Genomic DNA, 17,469 nt, shown 5'->3' on the forward strand with positions numbered 1-17,469 from the left:
CTTCTTGGGATGGGGCGACGATGCGGTGTGCCACTCTGAACTCTGCCTTTTTGTCTCAGGGTTGTACTAAAAAATCCACAACTCATCACCAATGATAACTAAGTATAAAAATTGAGGATCATTTTCACACATTCCCAACATTTCTCGGCACCGAAGCACTCGCATGTGCTTGTGTTCATAGGTCAACACTTTTGGGACGAGTTTGGCACACACCTTTCTCATGTTCAAATTTTCGGTCACAATGCGGAAAATGGTTGTTTTTGATATGTTTAGAGTTTGTGCTATCAATTGAAGGCTCAGCCGTATGTCAGAGTTAAAACAATCGTGCACATGTGTCACATTTTTGTCGACTCGTGCAGTTGATGGCTGTCCACTGCGAGGTTCGTCGGTGATCTCTCGGCCCTCCATGAACAACTTGTGGCATCGGAAAACTTGTGGTTTGGACAAGCAATCATTCCCAAAGGCATGCTGAAGTAATGGAAACGTTTTGGTGGTGAACTTCCCAAGTTTAACGCAAAATTTGATAGTGTACCGTTGCTCTACAGAATGGTCCATTGTGCTGTGTTACATAAACTCAAAACAGGGTTGACGGAAACGCACGTCCTGACTCTGGCAGCTCGAAGCCGAATGAGACAAAGAGCATTTTGAAGCTAACACCTTCCTCCACTTAACCCAGCCGGTTACAACACGCTGTGGTGTTTCGTTGCGTCAGCAAAAAATTGGTCACATTACTTATGGAACACATTCTGTACATATGTGAATGGAACAGGAAAAATCCCTAATAACTGGTACAATGGGACATACCCTCTAGCATGCACTTCGCAGTTTTCATAGTGTAGATGTATATATACCATGACTGAATTCAAAGTACATGTAGTAACATAATATCTGATGAATCTGTTTAAAATTTCTACGGATAGGGTTTGTATGTCATAAACTCCATCAATCTTTGTGACTGGCGTACCATTAATTAAGACGGTGACATTTTTATTTCAGCTGTGACTGGCATGAATTGTGATTAGCCTTCTTTCCTGTGTGGCTCCTGAATGTATAGTATTTGGTGAGCCATTTTTTCAGTGAGCTTTCTCACTTTTTAAAACATGGTAGCAACATACATATCTGATTTATTTTGATGTTCCATATGTTGGATACTTTTTGTCCTTTAGTTCTTCCAATTAGCTCTTCAGCTGTCATTTCTGATGGTATATCATACGGTATTACTAAGGGCTTATGTTTTATTTGTGGTCCGCATTTTAGAACTTTATTTGTCCTGGTATTTTCTATAAGCTTTTGGTATCAGCTTCTGCTTCTCTTTCTACAACTACAACATTGTTTGCTACTCACATGTTCTTATTTCAATTTTTTCTTTCCTGAGGCTGACTAGTTCTACAAAGTGCTGCACAGCATTTTTCACAACATTGTTTTCCTTTGGATGAATAAACTGTGTGGCCTTGTTTAATTTTTCTAGACTATGTTCAGAACTATGGTGAAATTCTGAGGTGTAACTCAATAACTCTTGCATAAAACTACTACTGTCCAGATATTTTTTTCTTCAAACCTCTGACTTTTGTTTTCTTGTTCTGGCATTTCTTGTCCAAGTCTCGTGTTCTCTTTTTCTTGCTCACTGGCTGCCCATAACGCTACTATGCTCTTAAGTCCAGATGTTTTTCTCAATATTATCTTTTTTGAATGGTTGAATTCCATCATCTATAAATTTTGTTTCCTCTAAGAACTTTTCCACTACCTACACTCTGGTTATGCTAAACTGTATACTAACTGTACTGAATGATCCATCCCCAATGGGACCAGGAGCATGGTGAGAACACAAAAATATCAGATTACCCAAAGAACACTTCCACTGATCTGTAACATCACAATACAGTACAGCACAATTCTAATTTTCAACTAGAAACACTGTCTGAAATATTGCTCCATGTTAAAACTGACAAAATGAGAAGAAAACTTCCCACAATAAAAATTTTTATGCAAAAGTGTAGTAAACTGTATTACCTGTACTGTAAAATAAGTCTGTATTGTGCAATAAGACACTATTACTGTGAGTGAAAGTTTAACAACTGTACATGCCTTATTACAGTACTGTATTGACACACAGCTGATTTGTACTCAACTGTTTAAAACATGAGAAATCATGTTCTGTTCTTGAACAGGATGAAAAAAGTCTGTAATGTTCTTTTGCTTCACTCCTAACAATCTTGATTTTGCTGTGATGTTCTGTCATTTCCAAATCCACAAAATGTCTATTGGGGTAGATGTAGAGCTTTGTTAGACATACTGAATGGCTATTTCAAATGCATTTTTAGCATCTGTATGTGATATCCAAGCAGTAGGTTCATTGTCGTCATCACCTTTCTCATTCTCATGAGTTGTTCGAACTACAGGCATCAATAATTTGTTCATCAGTTAATTCTTCTTCTGCTTTGCAGCCAAATTCAGCATTACTGATACACTCACTCATACCACTGGACTCAACTTCTGGTTGTAAAGTTCACAAATCCCTCAAAATCACTCTAGTGTCTACGTCTTGACTTTCACCACTTGTTGCACAGGCTGTTTCATCTTGATTCTCTCCACTGGTTTCTTCTGATGTTTCATCTTGATTTTTCATTCATTTTTGGCCACAGTTTGAGCCAAGATTTTCATGTCTTGGTGCCAGCATTTTTCCCCAAGTTTTGGCAATTGTATAGCTCAAATCTCTTATATTTATTGATTTCATCACTTGAAACAAGGTGCTGCCTTCTTGAGCCCTCTTTAAAATTGATCCAATGCATTTTCAACAGTATTGCCTCTTCAGTCACTCAGTGACTCCCTGATGCATGGGTTGGATTAAACATGTTACTTTGGCAGAAAAAAATAAGCTTTTATTTCACCCTCTTCATTTTCAGATGGATGAGATGTCACAGTGGCATATCAATATGGATGGCTCTTTAAGGCAGGGATGAAAGGAATTAACTGGTCTTAAAACTATTCCTTAAAGAGACTTAATTCCATCCATGTTGACTTTTGGTTATGATAATATACAGGTAGTGATATCACATTAATCTTTTTGAATGTCCTTGGTTCTTTTCTTTTCTTTTCAGTCCCAAACAAAGGCATCTGGGACTGCCACTAACATTACTACAAATAATAATAATTACTCTATCTTTGGCAAGTTAGTACCTGTTACAGACTAACTTTTTGCAGCAAGGGTCTTTGTATGGAGCATTTTCTAGCTTAAGTCAAACTCTTCACTGTTATGCACTTCATTAGGGGTCATCTCAAGCTCTTGAACCAAGTTTTCAAATTTCAGAACAAATTCATTGGCAGCAGTCTTGTCAGCAGACCACTTCTCGCCAGAAGTAATAATTACATTCTGAATGCCATGGCATTTTTCCCGCCTATTTAGCCGCTGTCATTCACTGTAAGCTATTCATTTTCATTGTCTGCATCTAATTTTTCATACAAGATCAGTGCCTTTTCTTTTATGATTAGTCCATACAATGGAGTTCCTATTCTTCTCTCCTGCTCAAACAATGTCCAAAAAGCATTATATAGAATTTCACTTTTAGGCTTTTTCAAAGTCTTGTGTATTTTCAGTCTTTTCTCGTCATCAGTCATCACTATCTGACTTTGTTCTCTACTGCTACTATTCTCTACTGCTTTGAAGATACTCACCTTTATCTAACCTTTCGAGAACTTTCAGTTTCTCCACTAAAGACAGTATCACATGTTTACATTTAGTTAACTGACTGTAGCAGTGGCCCATGTATGCAAACAAACACAATAAATGGAATGGTCAGACTATTTACATGCAAGGAGTTGGGCCATCTGAGGTTGGATTAGTGAGGCTCTACTTTATCGTATCTTTCTTGGAAGTCTATAAATGGACCAGAATCAAGATATTTCTAACATTTCAGAAAGATCTCTGTTTGAAAAAGGTTCAATCAATTGATAAAGATCATTCAATTGATAAAGATAAGTTCTAAAACCTGTGTTTCCACAGTTTCCTGTCCTGTTTGCATTGCCTAATATACTAGAGATGTTAGCATAATCCAACATATTCACCAAGGTGAAATCAATCAATGGAAAATCTAGGATGGAATAACAACAATACAAAAAAACCATCTCTCTCTCTCTCTCTCTCTCTCTCTCTCTCACACACACACACACACACACACACACACACACACACACACACACACACACACACACACAACTTCCCTCACCTTGTCATTCATCAAACTTGCTATGTGCAATGTTTTGTTCCCAGGAGCGGCACAGCAATCAAGAACATAATGCCCTGGTGAAAGATCCAGTGCATGACATGTAAGTATTGATGGGAGGTTCTGCAGGATTGCCATACCCAAAAGTGATGGAACAGAGGGACACCCTGAAGGACGAGACAGCATCCTTACAGCCACTCCACTGAATGACAAAGAAGCACATTGTATAAACCACAATTCTTTCCCAAAGTCATGTTAACAGAAGCAATTTTTCAACCAAAGCAACTTAAAAATTACTATAATTAGTCACTGTAACTTTATTGATGACCTAGTATTCTTAGGTATTAAATCACCACCGGCAGAAGGGCAGAATACATAATATTACATCACTATTTAAAGGAAAATTGCTCTTATGAGCATTCTGCTAACAGTATGTTAATCAAATAATTTTATGACACAGATTAAAAGTTCAACAATATATGATTAGAAAGGGGAAGAAGGTTGGTGAGAGGGGACATTGGGAAGTGGGTGAGGGGTGTGTGTGTGTGTGTGTGTGTGTGTGTGTGTGTGTGTGTGTGTGTGTGTGTGAGCGTGGTGCGCACGTGTACGTGTGTCCACAGGAAGGAAGATTGGGTTTAACATCCTGCAGACATCGAGGTCATTAGAGATGAGCACAAGCTCGGATTGTATCAAGGATATGGAACGAATTCGGCCATGCCCTATCAAATGTACCATCCTGGCATTTGCCTGGAGCGATTTAGGGAAATCACAGAAAATTTAAATCTGGATGGCCAGAAGTGGGTTTGAACCATCGTATTCCCAAATGTGAGTCCAGTGTGCTAACCACTGCGCCACCTCGCTTGGTGTGTGTATGTCCAGCATCTCCTCCTAACCACTGGATTGATTTCGACCAAATTTGGTGCACACACTTTTATATGAGAATCAGCACTGTGGGGTTTAGAACCTCCTAGTTTACTGTCATTAGCATTCTCTGAAATTGTACACACACTGTCCTATGAACTACAATCTGTATAGTAAGCACTGGTGTCTTACTGTTAGTCTAATCTCCAATTCTCATGGCTGCAACTTGTAAAACTGAAAATATTACTCTGCATTAGAATAATTTAGCAACAAATACACTGACATAAAAAAAATCACAGCACCAAGAAATAATTAAGGTAGAGTAATGAAATTCTGGGAATACATCTGTCTAGGTAAACTCAAACTGGAAACTCCAGGTAGGAGTATGAACAAAGTAGGAGAAGTTAGATTGCTACTTACTGTAAAGATGGCACATTAAATTGCAGCCAGACACAATTAATAGACACTTACATACTGCTTTCAGCCACAGCCTTGATCAGCAAAACAGAAACACACATCATTCATACACACAAGCAAGCACACCCCACGTACACATAACTGCCAACTCCAGAAGCTCAGGCCACAATGCAACTATCATGTGGTATGGAAGCAGAAATATGGAGGGGGTGAGGAAGGGGAAGGGATAGTAGTGTAGGGGTAGGGGGAGAGAGGAACGCTGTCTGGCAGTGTGTGGAGGGGCTGGAATGACAACAGGTGCAGGCTACGGGGCAGGGTAATTGGGGAGAAAAGGAGCAAAAAAGGAAAGGAGTGGGGAAAGATGGGTGAGTGCATTGGCAGAGGGTGCAAATCAAGAGGGTGGGAGACAAGAATAGGGTGGCGGTGAGAGGACAGAGGGGATGGAAACCTTTGGGTGGAGGACGTGGGGGCAGTACGTTACTGTAGGTTGAGGCCACAACGATTAGGGGACCGGACAATGTGTTGTAAGGATAACTCCCATCTGCTGAGTTCAGAAGAGCTGGTGGTGGAGGGGAGGATCTGCACAACTCGGGTAGTAAAGTAGCCATTAAAATCAAGCATTTTATGTTCAGCTGCACATTTTGCCACAGGGCAGTGTACTTGGTCACAGTTTGGTGATGGCTGTTCATTCTGGTAGACAGCTGGTTGGTACTCATACCAATATAAAAAGTTGTGCAATGACTACAGCATAGTTGGTAAATGACATGGATGCTTTCACAGGTGGCCCGGTCCATGATGTGGTAGGATAAATCTGTGACAGAACTGGAATAGGAAGTGATGGGTGGGTGGATTGGGCAGGTCTTGCACCTGGGTCTTCCACTTGGATATGATCATTGTGCAAGAGGTTGGGAATGAGAGTGGCATAAGGATGGACTAGGATGTTACGGAAATTGGGTGGGTGACAACACCACATTAGGATGGGCAGGAAGGATCTCAGATAGGGTGCCCCTCATTTCAGGGCATGAGGATAGGTAATCAAAGCCCTGGCAAAGGATGTGGTTCGGTTGTTCCACTTCGGGGTGGTATTGGGTAATGAAGAGGTCACTCCTTTGTGGCTGGTTCTTGAGAGTGGTTGGAGGATTCAGGTGTGAGGGGTTATGGCACAGGAGAACTGTTTGCAGACTGGGTCTGGAGAGAGTGCCTGTCTGTAATGCCTTAGTGAGGCCCTCAGCATACTGGGTGAGGGAGTTCTTGTCAGCAGATATGCCATCCGTGGGTGACCAGGCTGTACAGGAGGGATTTTTGGTGTGTGTCGATATGCAGTTACTGTTGGTGGTTTTAATGTTGACAGAGTTGTATGTGGAGCCATCAGAGGGGAGGACATCAATGTCTACAAAGGTGGGCACACTGGGTTGAGGAGAACCAGGTGAAGCAGATGGGAAAGAAGGTGTTGAATTTGTGAAGGAATAAAGATAGGGTGTCTTGGCACTGAATCCAGATCATGAAGATATCATCAATGCACCTGAACTACACTAGGGGTTTGGTGTTTAGGGAGGCTAGGAAGGTCTGTTCTAGATGGCCCATAAGCACTGTGGCATGCACACTCCCATGGTAGTGCCATGGATTTGTTTTTATACGCTTCCTTCAAAGGAGAAGTAATTGTGGGTTAAGACGTTGACAAAGGTAGTGTTCTACAATGGTAAGACCATGGTCATGAAGGATGTTGGTGTATAGGGAGGTGGCAACAACAGTGATGAGTAGGGATCCAGGAGGTGAAGGGGTGGGGATGGTGGAGAGTCAGTAAAGGAAGTGGTTGGTATCATTGGCATGGGAAGTTAGATTATGGACAACTGGTTGGAGGTGTTGACACTAGGTAACATACATTGAAGTGCCAAAGAAACTGATATAGGCAAACATATTCAAGTACAGAGATGTGTAAATGGGTGTGGGGTCATTGGAATACAATTTACAGGGCATATGGCTTGCACCTGTCCTCGAAGTAACCAATTTCTAACAGGTCAGTGTGCCACTTTGGTGCCAACTGCTGCTCAAATTGCTGCTGCAGATACAGTACGATGCACTATAGCCATACATCCAACACAATGGTCTTCCATCTTGGTAGCATCATGTGGTTGTCCGGAGATCATTCTTCTTGCAAATGTATCTTTTTGTGACCACCACTGCCCGCAATCAAGTACAGTGGTTACATTCCTGCCAAGTCCTCCTGCAATACTGTGAAAGGAACATCTAGCTTCTCATATCCCTATTACACGACACTGTTCAAAGTCAGTGTGGTACCGATAATGGAGTTTTTTGTCATCTTAGAGACATTCTGGACTAGTATCAATTCAATACATCCAGTCTCAAAGGTGTGTAATGCCCACGACCATTTCAGCGGGTATTTAAAGCAAATCTGATTTGCATCCTCATAGTGGCAGTATTAGGGCTACTAGTATGCAAACAACACAAAATTTGAATAGACATCATTTTTCACATTGTAGTGATGCAAGGGGTACCAAATTTGCCGTAAAAGTCAGTAAACCACTCAACGGACAGTATTTTTCAGTACAGGTATTTCGTTCATTCCAAGTAAGTGTCGATTCATGATGTCATTGTCCAGACATGAGTTGACTGTAATCCGAATCAGTTTTAGCAAACTAATAGTTTCTTTCAGACGATAAATTTTATTGATTATGAAATACAAATTCTTGACGTTTATTCAGAATCAGAAATGTTTAGTTAGTAATTACATGCCATAATTTACCTGTTTAATATAAAGATGTTCTGATTTTTGTATGCATAAAAAAAACTGAATTTATGTGCAGCTTTTACTCTGAGACGAGTTGTCACTTAAGGCTGAAAAAGTGCACACGTACAGTTCGTTCACCTGTGTGCTGAATTTTATTTTTTATGATTTTGACTCAGATGGACACAAATCCAGATCCAGTTAGACTTTACGTGAGATTACGCTATTACAAAAGAGACGTTTAGCCCATTAGGGAAAAGTGAAACTTACGCACTCGATTTAAAATACGTTACACGCCAGTGCATAATTGAGCTGTCCTGTAAATCGCATACAATATTTGCCAATGTGCTTGGACTCAATGCACTGAGTTGGAAGTTAATTTTGAGACTGATTTTCACAAAAATGAACCAAAAGTTTATTTAAAATATTGAGGTTCAGTTCTAATTGAGACACGTATCACTGTGTTGATTACATTACCTAGCAACACTTTAATGCAGCTTAATTAATTTATCAGAAAGATTTGCGATGCAGTAAGTCCCATTACGCACACAAAATGTTACACGTGACTGCACGAGAGTATGAGTGTGTTTTTCTTTCCATAAATGCCAATAAACCGGCAGTTCCAAAAGTTAAATCACCAACTGTTGCGTAACTTCATTGTATCACTACGGAACTTATTATATCGTCTCTCTACATCAATAGATCTCAAGAAGCAGGAACAAACAAGAAGATGACTAAAAGAAGAGGCATCAGTAAAATATTTGGCACCCAACGAGGGTCCTGAAAAGGAAATACTAATAACTCCAGCCCCAAGGCATGAGCTTCAACCCGTCGGAAAGACACAGCTAACGTGCGATACTTGCAGGTATGGGTAGGATAGACATAGTATAAAAGATATACAATCATTTTGTGTGTTGTGTAGGTACTGATATTTTAACTGTGTATAAAATATTAAGGAAAATGTATACCCGAACAAGGAGAGCACGAGATAATGCAACCCAGAGTTTGGAAGTGATGGGTGAGGGGAGTAAAAGTGGATATAATCCTCATAAGGAGGTAACTCAGGAACCAATTATGGAACAGCAATCACATAATTTGAGTGAGGAAAATCTTGGTGAAGGAGTCCCAAATGTAATAAATGTAGGACAGCAATCAGATAATTCAAGTGATGATAATGTCATTGGTGTGGAGGTGACAGTAGAAACAGACCCAAGTACAAGTAGAAATAGTAATGTACAGGAGTGTATAAATACCAAAGTTACACAGGAAAGTGTGAATCTTACATCAAATGTTACAGAGCTTAAAGATGATATGATTACTAAATTCATGGCGAGTATGCAACGTCAGTTAACTGAAAATATGTGACATCTATATGAGAAGTACGATTCCCAAAATGAGAATATTAATGCTAAATTTGATTCCCAAACTAAAAAATTCGACATCCAAATGGGTTTACTCAATGAAAAACAAGTTCGAGTCACTTATAGAGGGTAATAGACAATTGAATGAGAAATTTGATAACTTAAAAGTAGAGTGGGAAGAACAATTAATACTAAATTTAGTGAATTACATGACTAACCCACATACCGAAATTTATGGGTAAAATTAATGAGATAGAGAATAAATGTGAAACTATTTCAAAGGGGCATAGTGATTTGTCAGGTAAAATCTGTAACTGTGAAAGTAGTTACTTGAAGACTAATGCGCAAATTGAGAATGTGTCTAAAAAGATGTCATAATTCGAAATAAACACTTGCAAGGACATAGATAAATATTTAAAGGACCAATACCACTCTTGAGTTGAAACAAGCTGAGATAGTTAAGGAAAAACAAACTGAAAATGAGGAACTTATCAATTTATTTTCTAGTGAGTTTCAGGCTATTAAAAATAAAGTAACTGAAGAATTACCTAAGTGGCAAAGTGAAACAAATTGTAAATTGTCAGAATTAGAACAAAAATCTTCATGAAATGTATTGAATAAAGACTACTATTCCAAAGACAGGCTTAGGAATAACAAATCCTGTAGTGAAGTAAAATGCAACTGTTGTGGGAATACACCCGACAAATTTTGTGACTGTTATGGAAATGAAAATGGCACTTTCGTCCAAAGAGGGTACTTGTCGTCTTTAAAGGTTGAGACAAGCATATTCAAAAGCAGACAGTTTCCTACCATTTTGACTGAAAAAGATGACATCCATCCAAAAGTTTTAATCATCAACAATTTTAAGTGTATTTTTCCTCGCAGTTGGTCTGAACATGATAGACTTCAATTTACTGTGTTCAAGATCACAGCTGAGGCAGCACTGTGGGCTGCAGAAGCGAGTGAGAATTGCAATACATGTGAGGAGTTTGAACAACTTTTCCTAGTAAAATACTAGTCGAGTAGCAAACAAGAGAGGCTACGAAACGAGGTGTATCAACCGGTGTTTTATAATAGTAAACGAGGTTCATTAAGACAGTATTTCGAGAAATACATTAATAAACTGAGGTACTGGAGTGATCCTATTTCCCATAGAGAAGTGATACATATTTTGAAAGAAAGATTACCTATTCATATACGTGAGAAACTTATAAATGTCCCTGACTATGATGTGGAACATTTCCTGTCTGTGGTCGATTCGATCAATATGATACTTGAAGATGCCCTAGTGCGGAATAATAATCAAATATATACCTCACAACAACAACAACAACAACATAATAATAATAATAATAACAATAATGACAACTGAGATAGAAATCCTAAACCTATACTACATGAAGGAGGACAAGCGACATCTTATGGCTATAGTAAAGCCAACAATAATAATCAATATAAACGTAACACCTATTATACTACAGAAACCTATGGAAATAATAATAATCAGGTGAATCAGATTAGTACCGGAAAACCAAATCTTAAGCACAGACAGAATGATTCGAATAATCAGTATGGTAATTCACACAGATGTGATATATACCCAGAAGACAATCCTGATAGTATACAACCTTGGAAAGACCCTTCAACACCTGAAGTTCGATGGGTAGATGCAAATACAACTCAACAACCACAAGGACCGATACCACTTGGTAACGGAGCAATAAAGTCACGAAGGGAACAACCACCAAATTCTGACCATACTGTACGCATTGTTGAAGTACATGAACCACCGAACATGACGTCTACTGAAAGATTAAACTAGAACTGGTCACCGAAAGCCTTCCTAGGATGACTGGAGAGGATGAGGAGGGCAGGCATCATTTTAAGGTGAATGTACTGAGGTATAATGACGATCTGGACCCAAGGGGGGAACTGATTGAAGAAACACCTTACATTTCGAATACGTGTGGATGAATTTTGCAGGCAGTAGTTCAAGCAGTAATAAATGGTATTGATGTTGAAATTTTGATTGATACTGGAGCAACCATTAGCGTAATGAAGCAATTGTTTCAAACAAATTAGCCGAGGAGCAAAAGTGCTTACATCCCCTGTTACTGCATGTACTGTATCTGGAGCATTTAGTGCAAAAGCACAAAAGGTCTCAAAGCAGGCACAAGTCACCATCATGATGCAGGGGGCTTCAATAGAAAGTACCTTCTTAATTGTTTCAAGAATGACAGTACCATGTGTTTGGGGTCTAGATTTTTTGTGTGATGCTGGAGCAGTCATCAATTTAAAAGAAGGAACACGTACCTTGGACTCTGATGGCGACATTTTGACAGTCTCTGTGATTAAGGGCAAAGTAGTCCTGGATCAGTATTGCATGAAGTTAATGGTTAGCTATATTGGTACTGACTGTAATTTAGTTGATGATATTTTCTATATTGAATATACTGGAGAAGAAATAAGTCAAGTTACACTTCAGGAGAAAATCTCTGAATCCGAATACTATCTGCACGTCAACAAGATGATTTGTGTTGATTGTTACATAATTATCTGCCCATATTTAGCAAACGTCTCGGAATAATCAAAGGTTTCGAATACGACATTAAGACATATCCTTATGAATCTTTTTGTCGTACTTCCTATTCTGTTCCTTGGTCAAAGAGAGAGGCAGTCAAGAAAGAAATTAACAAAATGTTAGAGTGGGGAATTACAGAGCCCCTCATACTGAAAATTGTAGCCCTCTTTTGGTGGTCCTCAAAGTCAACTGTGACGTCAGATTAGTTCTCGACACCAGAGAGATAAACAAGATAATCGTACCAGTACAGACAATACCTGAGAATTTGGATGAGTTAATTCAGAAAATCTGTTGTGCCCGCTTCCTGACATCCCTTGAGGACATCTTGAAAGTTTACTTAAATCTACAACTTAAAGCTCAATTATGAAAAGCAAAATCCGATAAAAATGTACAAAAGATAATAACCTATTCTGTTGGAGAAGAAATATTGTTGAGGAACCATCCAAAGGCCTTGATAAAGAAAAAGTTAAATAAGAAATGGCAGTATTTATATACTGGACCATACAGAATAATACAAATTCCCCATGAAGGAAGTTATATACTTGCTGACTGTGATTTTGATGTGATAAAAGGTTTATTCCACCACACAGAAAGAAAGAAATATTATCAATGAGAAGAGTATTTACAGGATACCGATATTAGACTTGAGCCACACGATGAGCTACAAAATGTATTATTTTGTTCATTATTTCATATATAGTTAGGAGGATTATCTTATTCAGTTATTATTAAATATAATGTATGTGTTATGACAAACACACCACAATAATATAATTCAACAAGATTAAAATGAAAAAGTTCACAGAAAAGATAATTTCTGAAAAGAGAGAGAGAAAAAAAAAAGAGTTAATAGATTGAAGAACAATAGAAAGCAAGATTAACTGACTTCAGGGTTGTTAGTTAAGTTTAAAAGAATGCTACCCTAGAGGCATAAGTATTTTATGTTCATGAATTGTTGAAGGAATTTTATATGAATTAATGGTAGAAAGTATATTTGAATTTCACAATGGATAATTTCCAAAAATGATTGCCTATCGAAGTCGCGTGGTCCAAACGATACACATTGAATGTGTGACCGTAAATTGATCGTGCAACTCTTCTGGCAGACGTTATGATCAATTATTTGTGATCGTAATTTTTATCTGTTTTCTGTCGTTCCCTTAGTTGTTCTAAATTACATACCTCTGCGAATTATTTGTGAGTTGTTAGGGAAACCCAGACAATTTATGTTGGTAGTGAGTGGGATGTCTGGTGTTCTTGATGTTTCTTCGGCAGATTCTCTCATATGGAAAAATCTAATTCCATGCCTATCCCCCACAGAAAATTGTTCGACTTTTTGTCGCAAATACGGAGTACTACCGGATGACAAAAGAAGAGACTGTATAGACTATGGTGGTGCGAGGTGTGTAAAACTTCGCAAGAACAGTTTCGATGCTAAAAAGCCGTTACAATTTCATCGTGGACAGTGAAGAAAACGAATGAGTAAAAGGAAGAATACATGGTTTGACTCTTCCAAATTATCCATCCAGACCAGCATAATGGCCTTTCACATGATGACAAAACTGACGATGAGCAAGGTAAGTCGTCTCCTTTGTAATTACAAGTATTTTTGTAACAATCTTGTTTTGTCATTGCTGTAGTGACCACTGTAAACATACTCATACTGCCTGCCACCAGAGTCGCATGATCAATTTACGATCGCAATTATTATTGGAAATTATCTCATGATGAACCAATAACCATTATGGTAAGGAAACTGAATACATGAAGGTATGGTGATAGGAAGATGGAAAGACTATTGTCTAATATAAACCGAGGAAAATTATGTGACGGAACAAACTTCAATATTGGATGACAATGTATACACCACCACCACCACCACCACCACCAACAACAACAATATGCACGAAAACAAATACTGATGAACCATACTCTCAGTGTTTATGATGAAGAACGCAAATCTGCACAATAAGGGAAAGGCACACAAGCAGATCTGTAGCATGCTTTTTTATAACAATAAATCTTTTAAAGATAGCGGTACATCACAATGCACACATCGACGAGAATATTGCCGGCCTGCAGTAAGCGACTTCAGGCCATGAAACGGACAACAAATGCTGTAATCCAAATTTCAGGGAAACAATCTTTATTAAACAAATTATGAAACACATTCGCAAATGAAATGGAATAATTGTGCATTCACTTTGTTTTTCTGTTGACAAAACAATATCAGGCGAGGACACAACACTTGCTCCAGAGAGACTCGCAAGACACGCAGTTGAGAAGCAGAGATGATGTTACCAGCTGATATGTTGTTCAACCCGACACTGTACGCGGCTCGTTTGGAAAGCAAGAAAGAAGCAGATGACTGAGCTGACTACGGCTGCTTATATGGCTCAGTGGTCGTCACAGTTCTGTCCATTTTCTATAGGAACTGTCTGCAATCCCAGCCTTGTGCAGCCCGCTGAAACATCTTCTCATCAAATAGTGAAGTGTTGTGTGTGTGTGTGTGTGTGTGTGTGTGTGTGTGTGTGTGTGTGTGTGTGTTGTATAGTGAGTGTAAAGTGTATCGTGTCAAAAAGTGAAATTCAAACAAATTCATTGACTTTTGGAGATTCATTTGAATGGGCAATTTCTGTTCAGCCCCCATTTACAATTACTCATGTAAAATTTGATGTAAAGTGTATGTTACAACTTGTGATATGAATCTTGGAATGCCTAAACTAAGGTATAACAGCACAGTACACCACCCTAGCAAGCTCCAGTGAATCCTGCAACATTACAGACTGGGACACGAGGTAGCGATACCAGGGGTATCAATTTTGTCGTAATAGTCAGTAAATCACGCTACGGACAGTATTTTTCAGTACAGGCATTTTGTTCATTCCAAGCAAGTGTCGATTCGTGACATCATCGTCCAGACATCAGTTGACTGTAATCTGAATCTGTTTTAGTAAACTAATAGTTTCTCTCAGACAATAAATTTTATTGACTATGAAATACAAGTTCTTGATGTTTATTCAGAATCGGAAATGTTTAATTAGTAATTACATGCCATAATTCATCTGTTGGATATAAAGGTGTTTTGATTTTTGTATGCATAAAAAAGTGTGAATTTATATGTGGCTTTTATTCTGAGACGAGTTATCACTTAAAGAGTGCAAAAGTGTGCGCGTACAGTTCGTTAACCTGTCCACTGAATTTTATTTTTTATGATTTTGACTCGGATGGACACAAATCCAGTTCCAGTTAGACTTTACGTGAGATCATGTTATTACAAAAGAAACATTTAGCCTATTAGGGAAAACTGAAACTCGCGCGCTCGATTTAAAATATGTTACAAGTGCATAATTGAGCTGTCCTGTAAATCGCATACAATATTTGCCAATACGCTTGAACTTAATGCACTGAGTTGGAAGTTAATTTTGAGACAGGTACTGATTTTGACAAAAATGAACTGAAAGTTTATTTAAAATATTGACATTCAGTTCTAATTGAGAGACGTATCACTGTGTTGATTACGTTGCCCAGCAACACTTTAATGCAGCTTAATTAATTTATCAGAAAGATTTGCGATGCAGTAAGTCCCATTGCACACACAAAATATTACACATAACCACATGAGAGTACGAGAGTGTTTTTCTTTCCATAAATGCCAATAAACGGTCAGTTCCAAAAGTTAACTCACCAACTGTTGCATAACTTCATTGTATCACTACGGAACTCGATATATCATGTGTCTTCACCAAGGGATCTCAAGAAGCCAGGACTAACAAGAAGACGACTAAAAGAAGAGGCACTGGTAAAACATGCAGAAATACGCCTACCAACTTTCATTTACGTTGCACAATTCCTTCTTGGTGTTATGATTTCCCCCGCCCCCCACCCCCTGACCAGTGTATTTCCAAGAAATACTTAAACTTCTCGTTACCTTCAAATAAATTCAAATGTGAATTCTTTTAGATGCCCATTTGAGTCACAGGTGCCAATGACATCATATACCCCTATAAAGCTAGGTAGTTGCAACTAGTATGAAACTCAAGAGTGAAGTTACTCTCAAAAGTTTACAAGACTATAACAAACTTTTTTATAGTCGTTTTGATTTTTACTTGAAATTCAACGAACAGACAAAGGCATCAACTTTTCATCATTTTACTCTCCACCAGCTGCTGCAGCAGTTCTACTCTGCAGCTCGTTCAGTTACTCTTTGGTTACCAATAGATTTATCTGAAGAATATTTATCTGATTCCAAATTTACTTTATTGCTTGCAACATTAATTCCAACAAACAAACACAAAACATGACTGAATATTTATATTTACCATATGCAAAATGTTTCTCACTTGTTTCACTCAACTCTTGACATAATACTGAAGATACATAAATATGGACATGAGTTTGTGTATGCGCGGTTTACATGTGTGCAAATTCAGAGCTCTAACAGTAACCACTGTTACATATGATCCTTTCTGTTTCATGAATGCAAAGCAATGAACAATGGTTCTTTGGCAGTTATTTTGTCATGTGTAACTGAAATGTAAAGTGCTGTCATTCGATTGCTGTTTATTTAAAAAAGACTGTTTGCTAATGTCCTGCTGTAAACAATAATATTGTTTAATTATAGTATCAGAGGAGTCAACATATAGTTATCTACAACAAGATGTTCTTCTGATACGTACTAAAAGGAGAGAGGAGGAAAGATAGGAGTTCAACGTCCCATCAATCATTAATTCATTTGAGTGTAAGCACAAGCTTAGGTTTGAACAAATGGGGAAAGAAATTGGTTAAATCCTTATCAAAAAAACCATCCTGGACTGTCAATTGCCTTCAGGAATGTTTGGAAACCACAGAATGTCTAAATGAGAATATTCCAAGGAGGATAGTCAAATGGAGATAACCAAATGGAGATTTGAGGCCCACTTCTCTCCAATATAGGTCCAGTGCATTAACCATTGTGCCACCCTGGTCAGTCAAATATAATAATAACGAAAGAAATACACATAGTGGAAATATGTGGATTTCGTTGTAGAAAGATATCATTACAAGCTTCTGACTGTATAAATAACTTATGTTACTGTATACACTTTTTACTAATCATTATGCACTTGTCTTGGTTGACAAATATTTGTTATTTAGCTTCCCTTAAAGTGTTAGAGTTGCCCCATCATTGGATCTGCGGCATAAGAACACAATGTAAGACAAAACTGAAAAAGGAAGGAAGAATGATTTCAACTCCAAGGTTATTAGAGAGAGAGAGAGAGAGAGAGAGAGAGAGAGAGCAAA

General features: G+C 38.3%; 1 protein-coding gene across 2 annotated transcripts in view; it reads right to left on the reverse strand.

Annotated features, from left to right (window-relative positions):
• LOC124605279 (tRNA (cytosine(72)-C(5))-methyltransferase NSUN6) overlaps nucleotides 1-17,469 on the reverse strand; it is a 93,568-nt gene that overhangs the window by 30,287 nt on the left and 45,812 nt on the right. For both annotated transcript variants that reach the window (XM_047136852.1, XM_047136853.1), the window contains one exon: nucleotides 4,224-4,422. In XM_047136852.1, coding sequence (XP_046992808.1) covers nucleotides 4,224-4,422 — 199 coding nt within the window. The remainder of the gene's footprint in view (nucleotides 1-4,223; nucleotides 4,423-17,469) is intronic.

The sequence above is a fragment of the Schistocerca americana genome, chromosome 3 (genome assembly GCF_021461395.2).
Source record: "Schistocerca americana isolate TAMUIC-IGC-003095 chromosome 3, iqSchAmer2.1, whole genome shotgun sequence".
Lineage (NCBI taxonomy): Eukaryota > Metazoa > Arthropoda > Insecta > Orthoptera > Acrididae > Schistocerca > Schistocerca americana.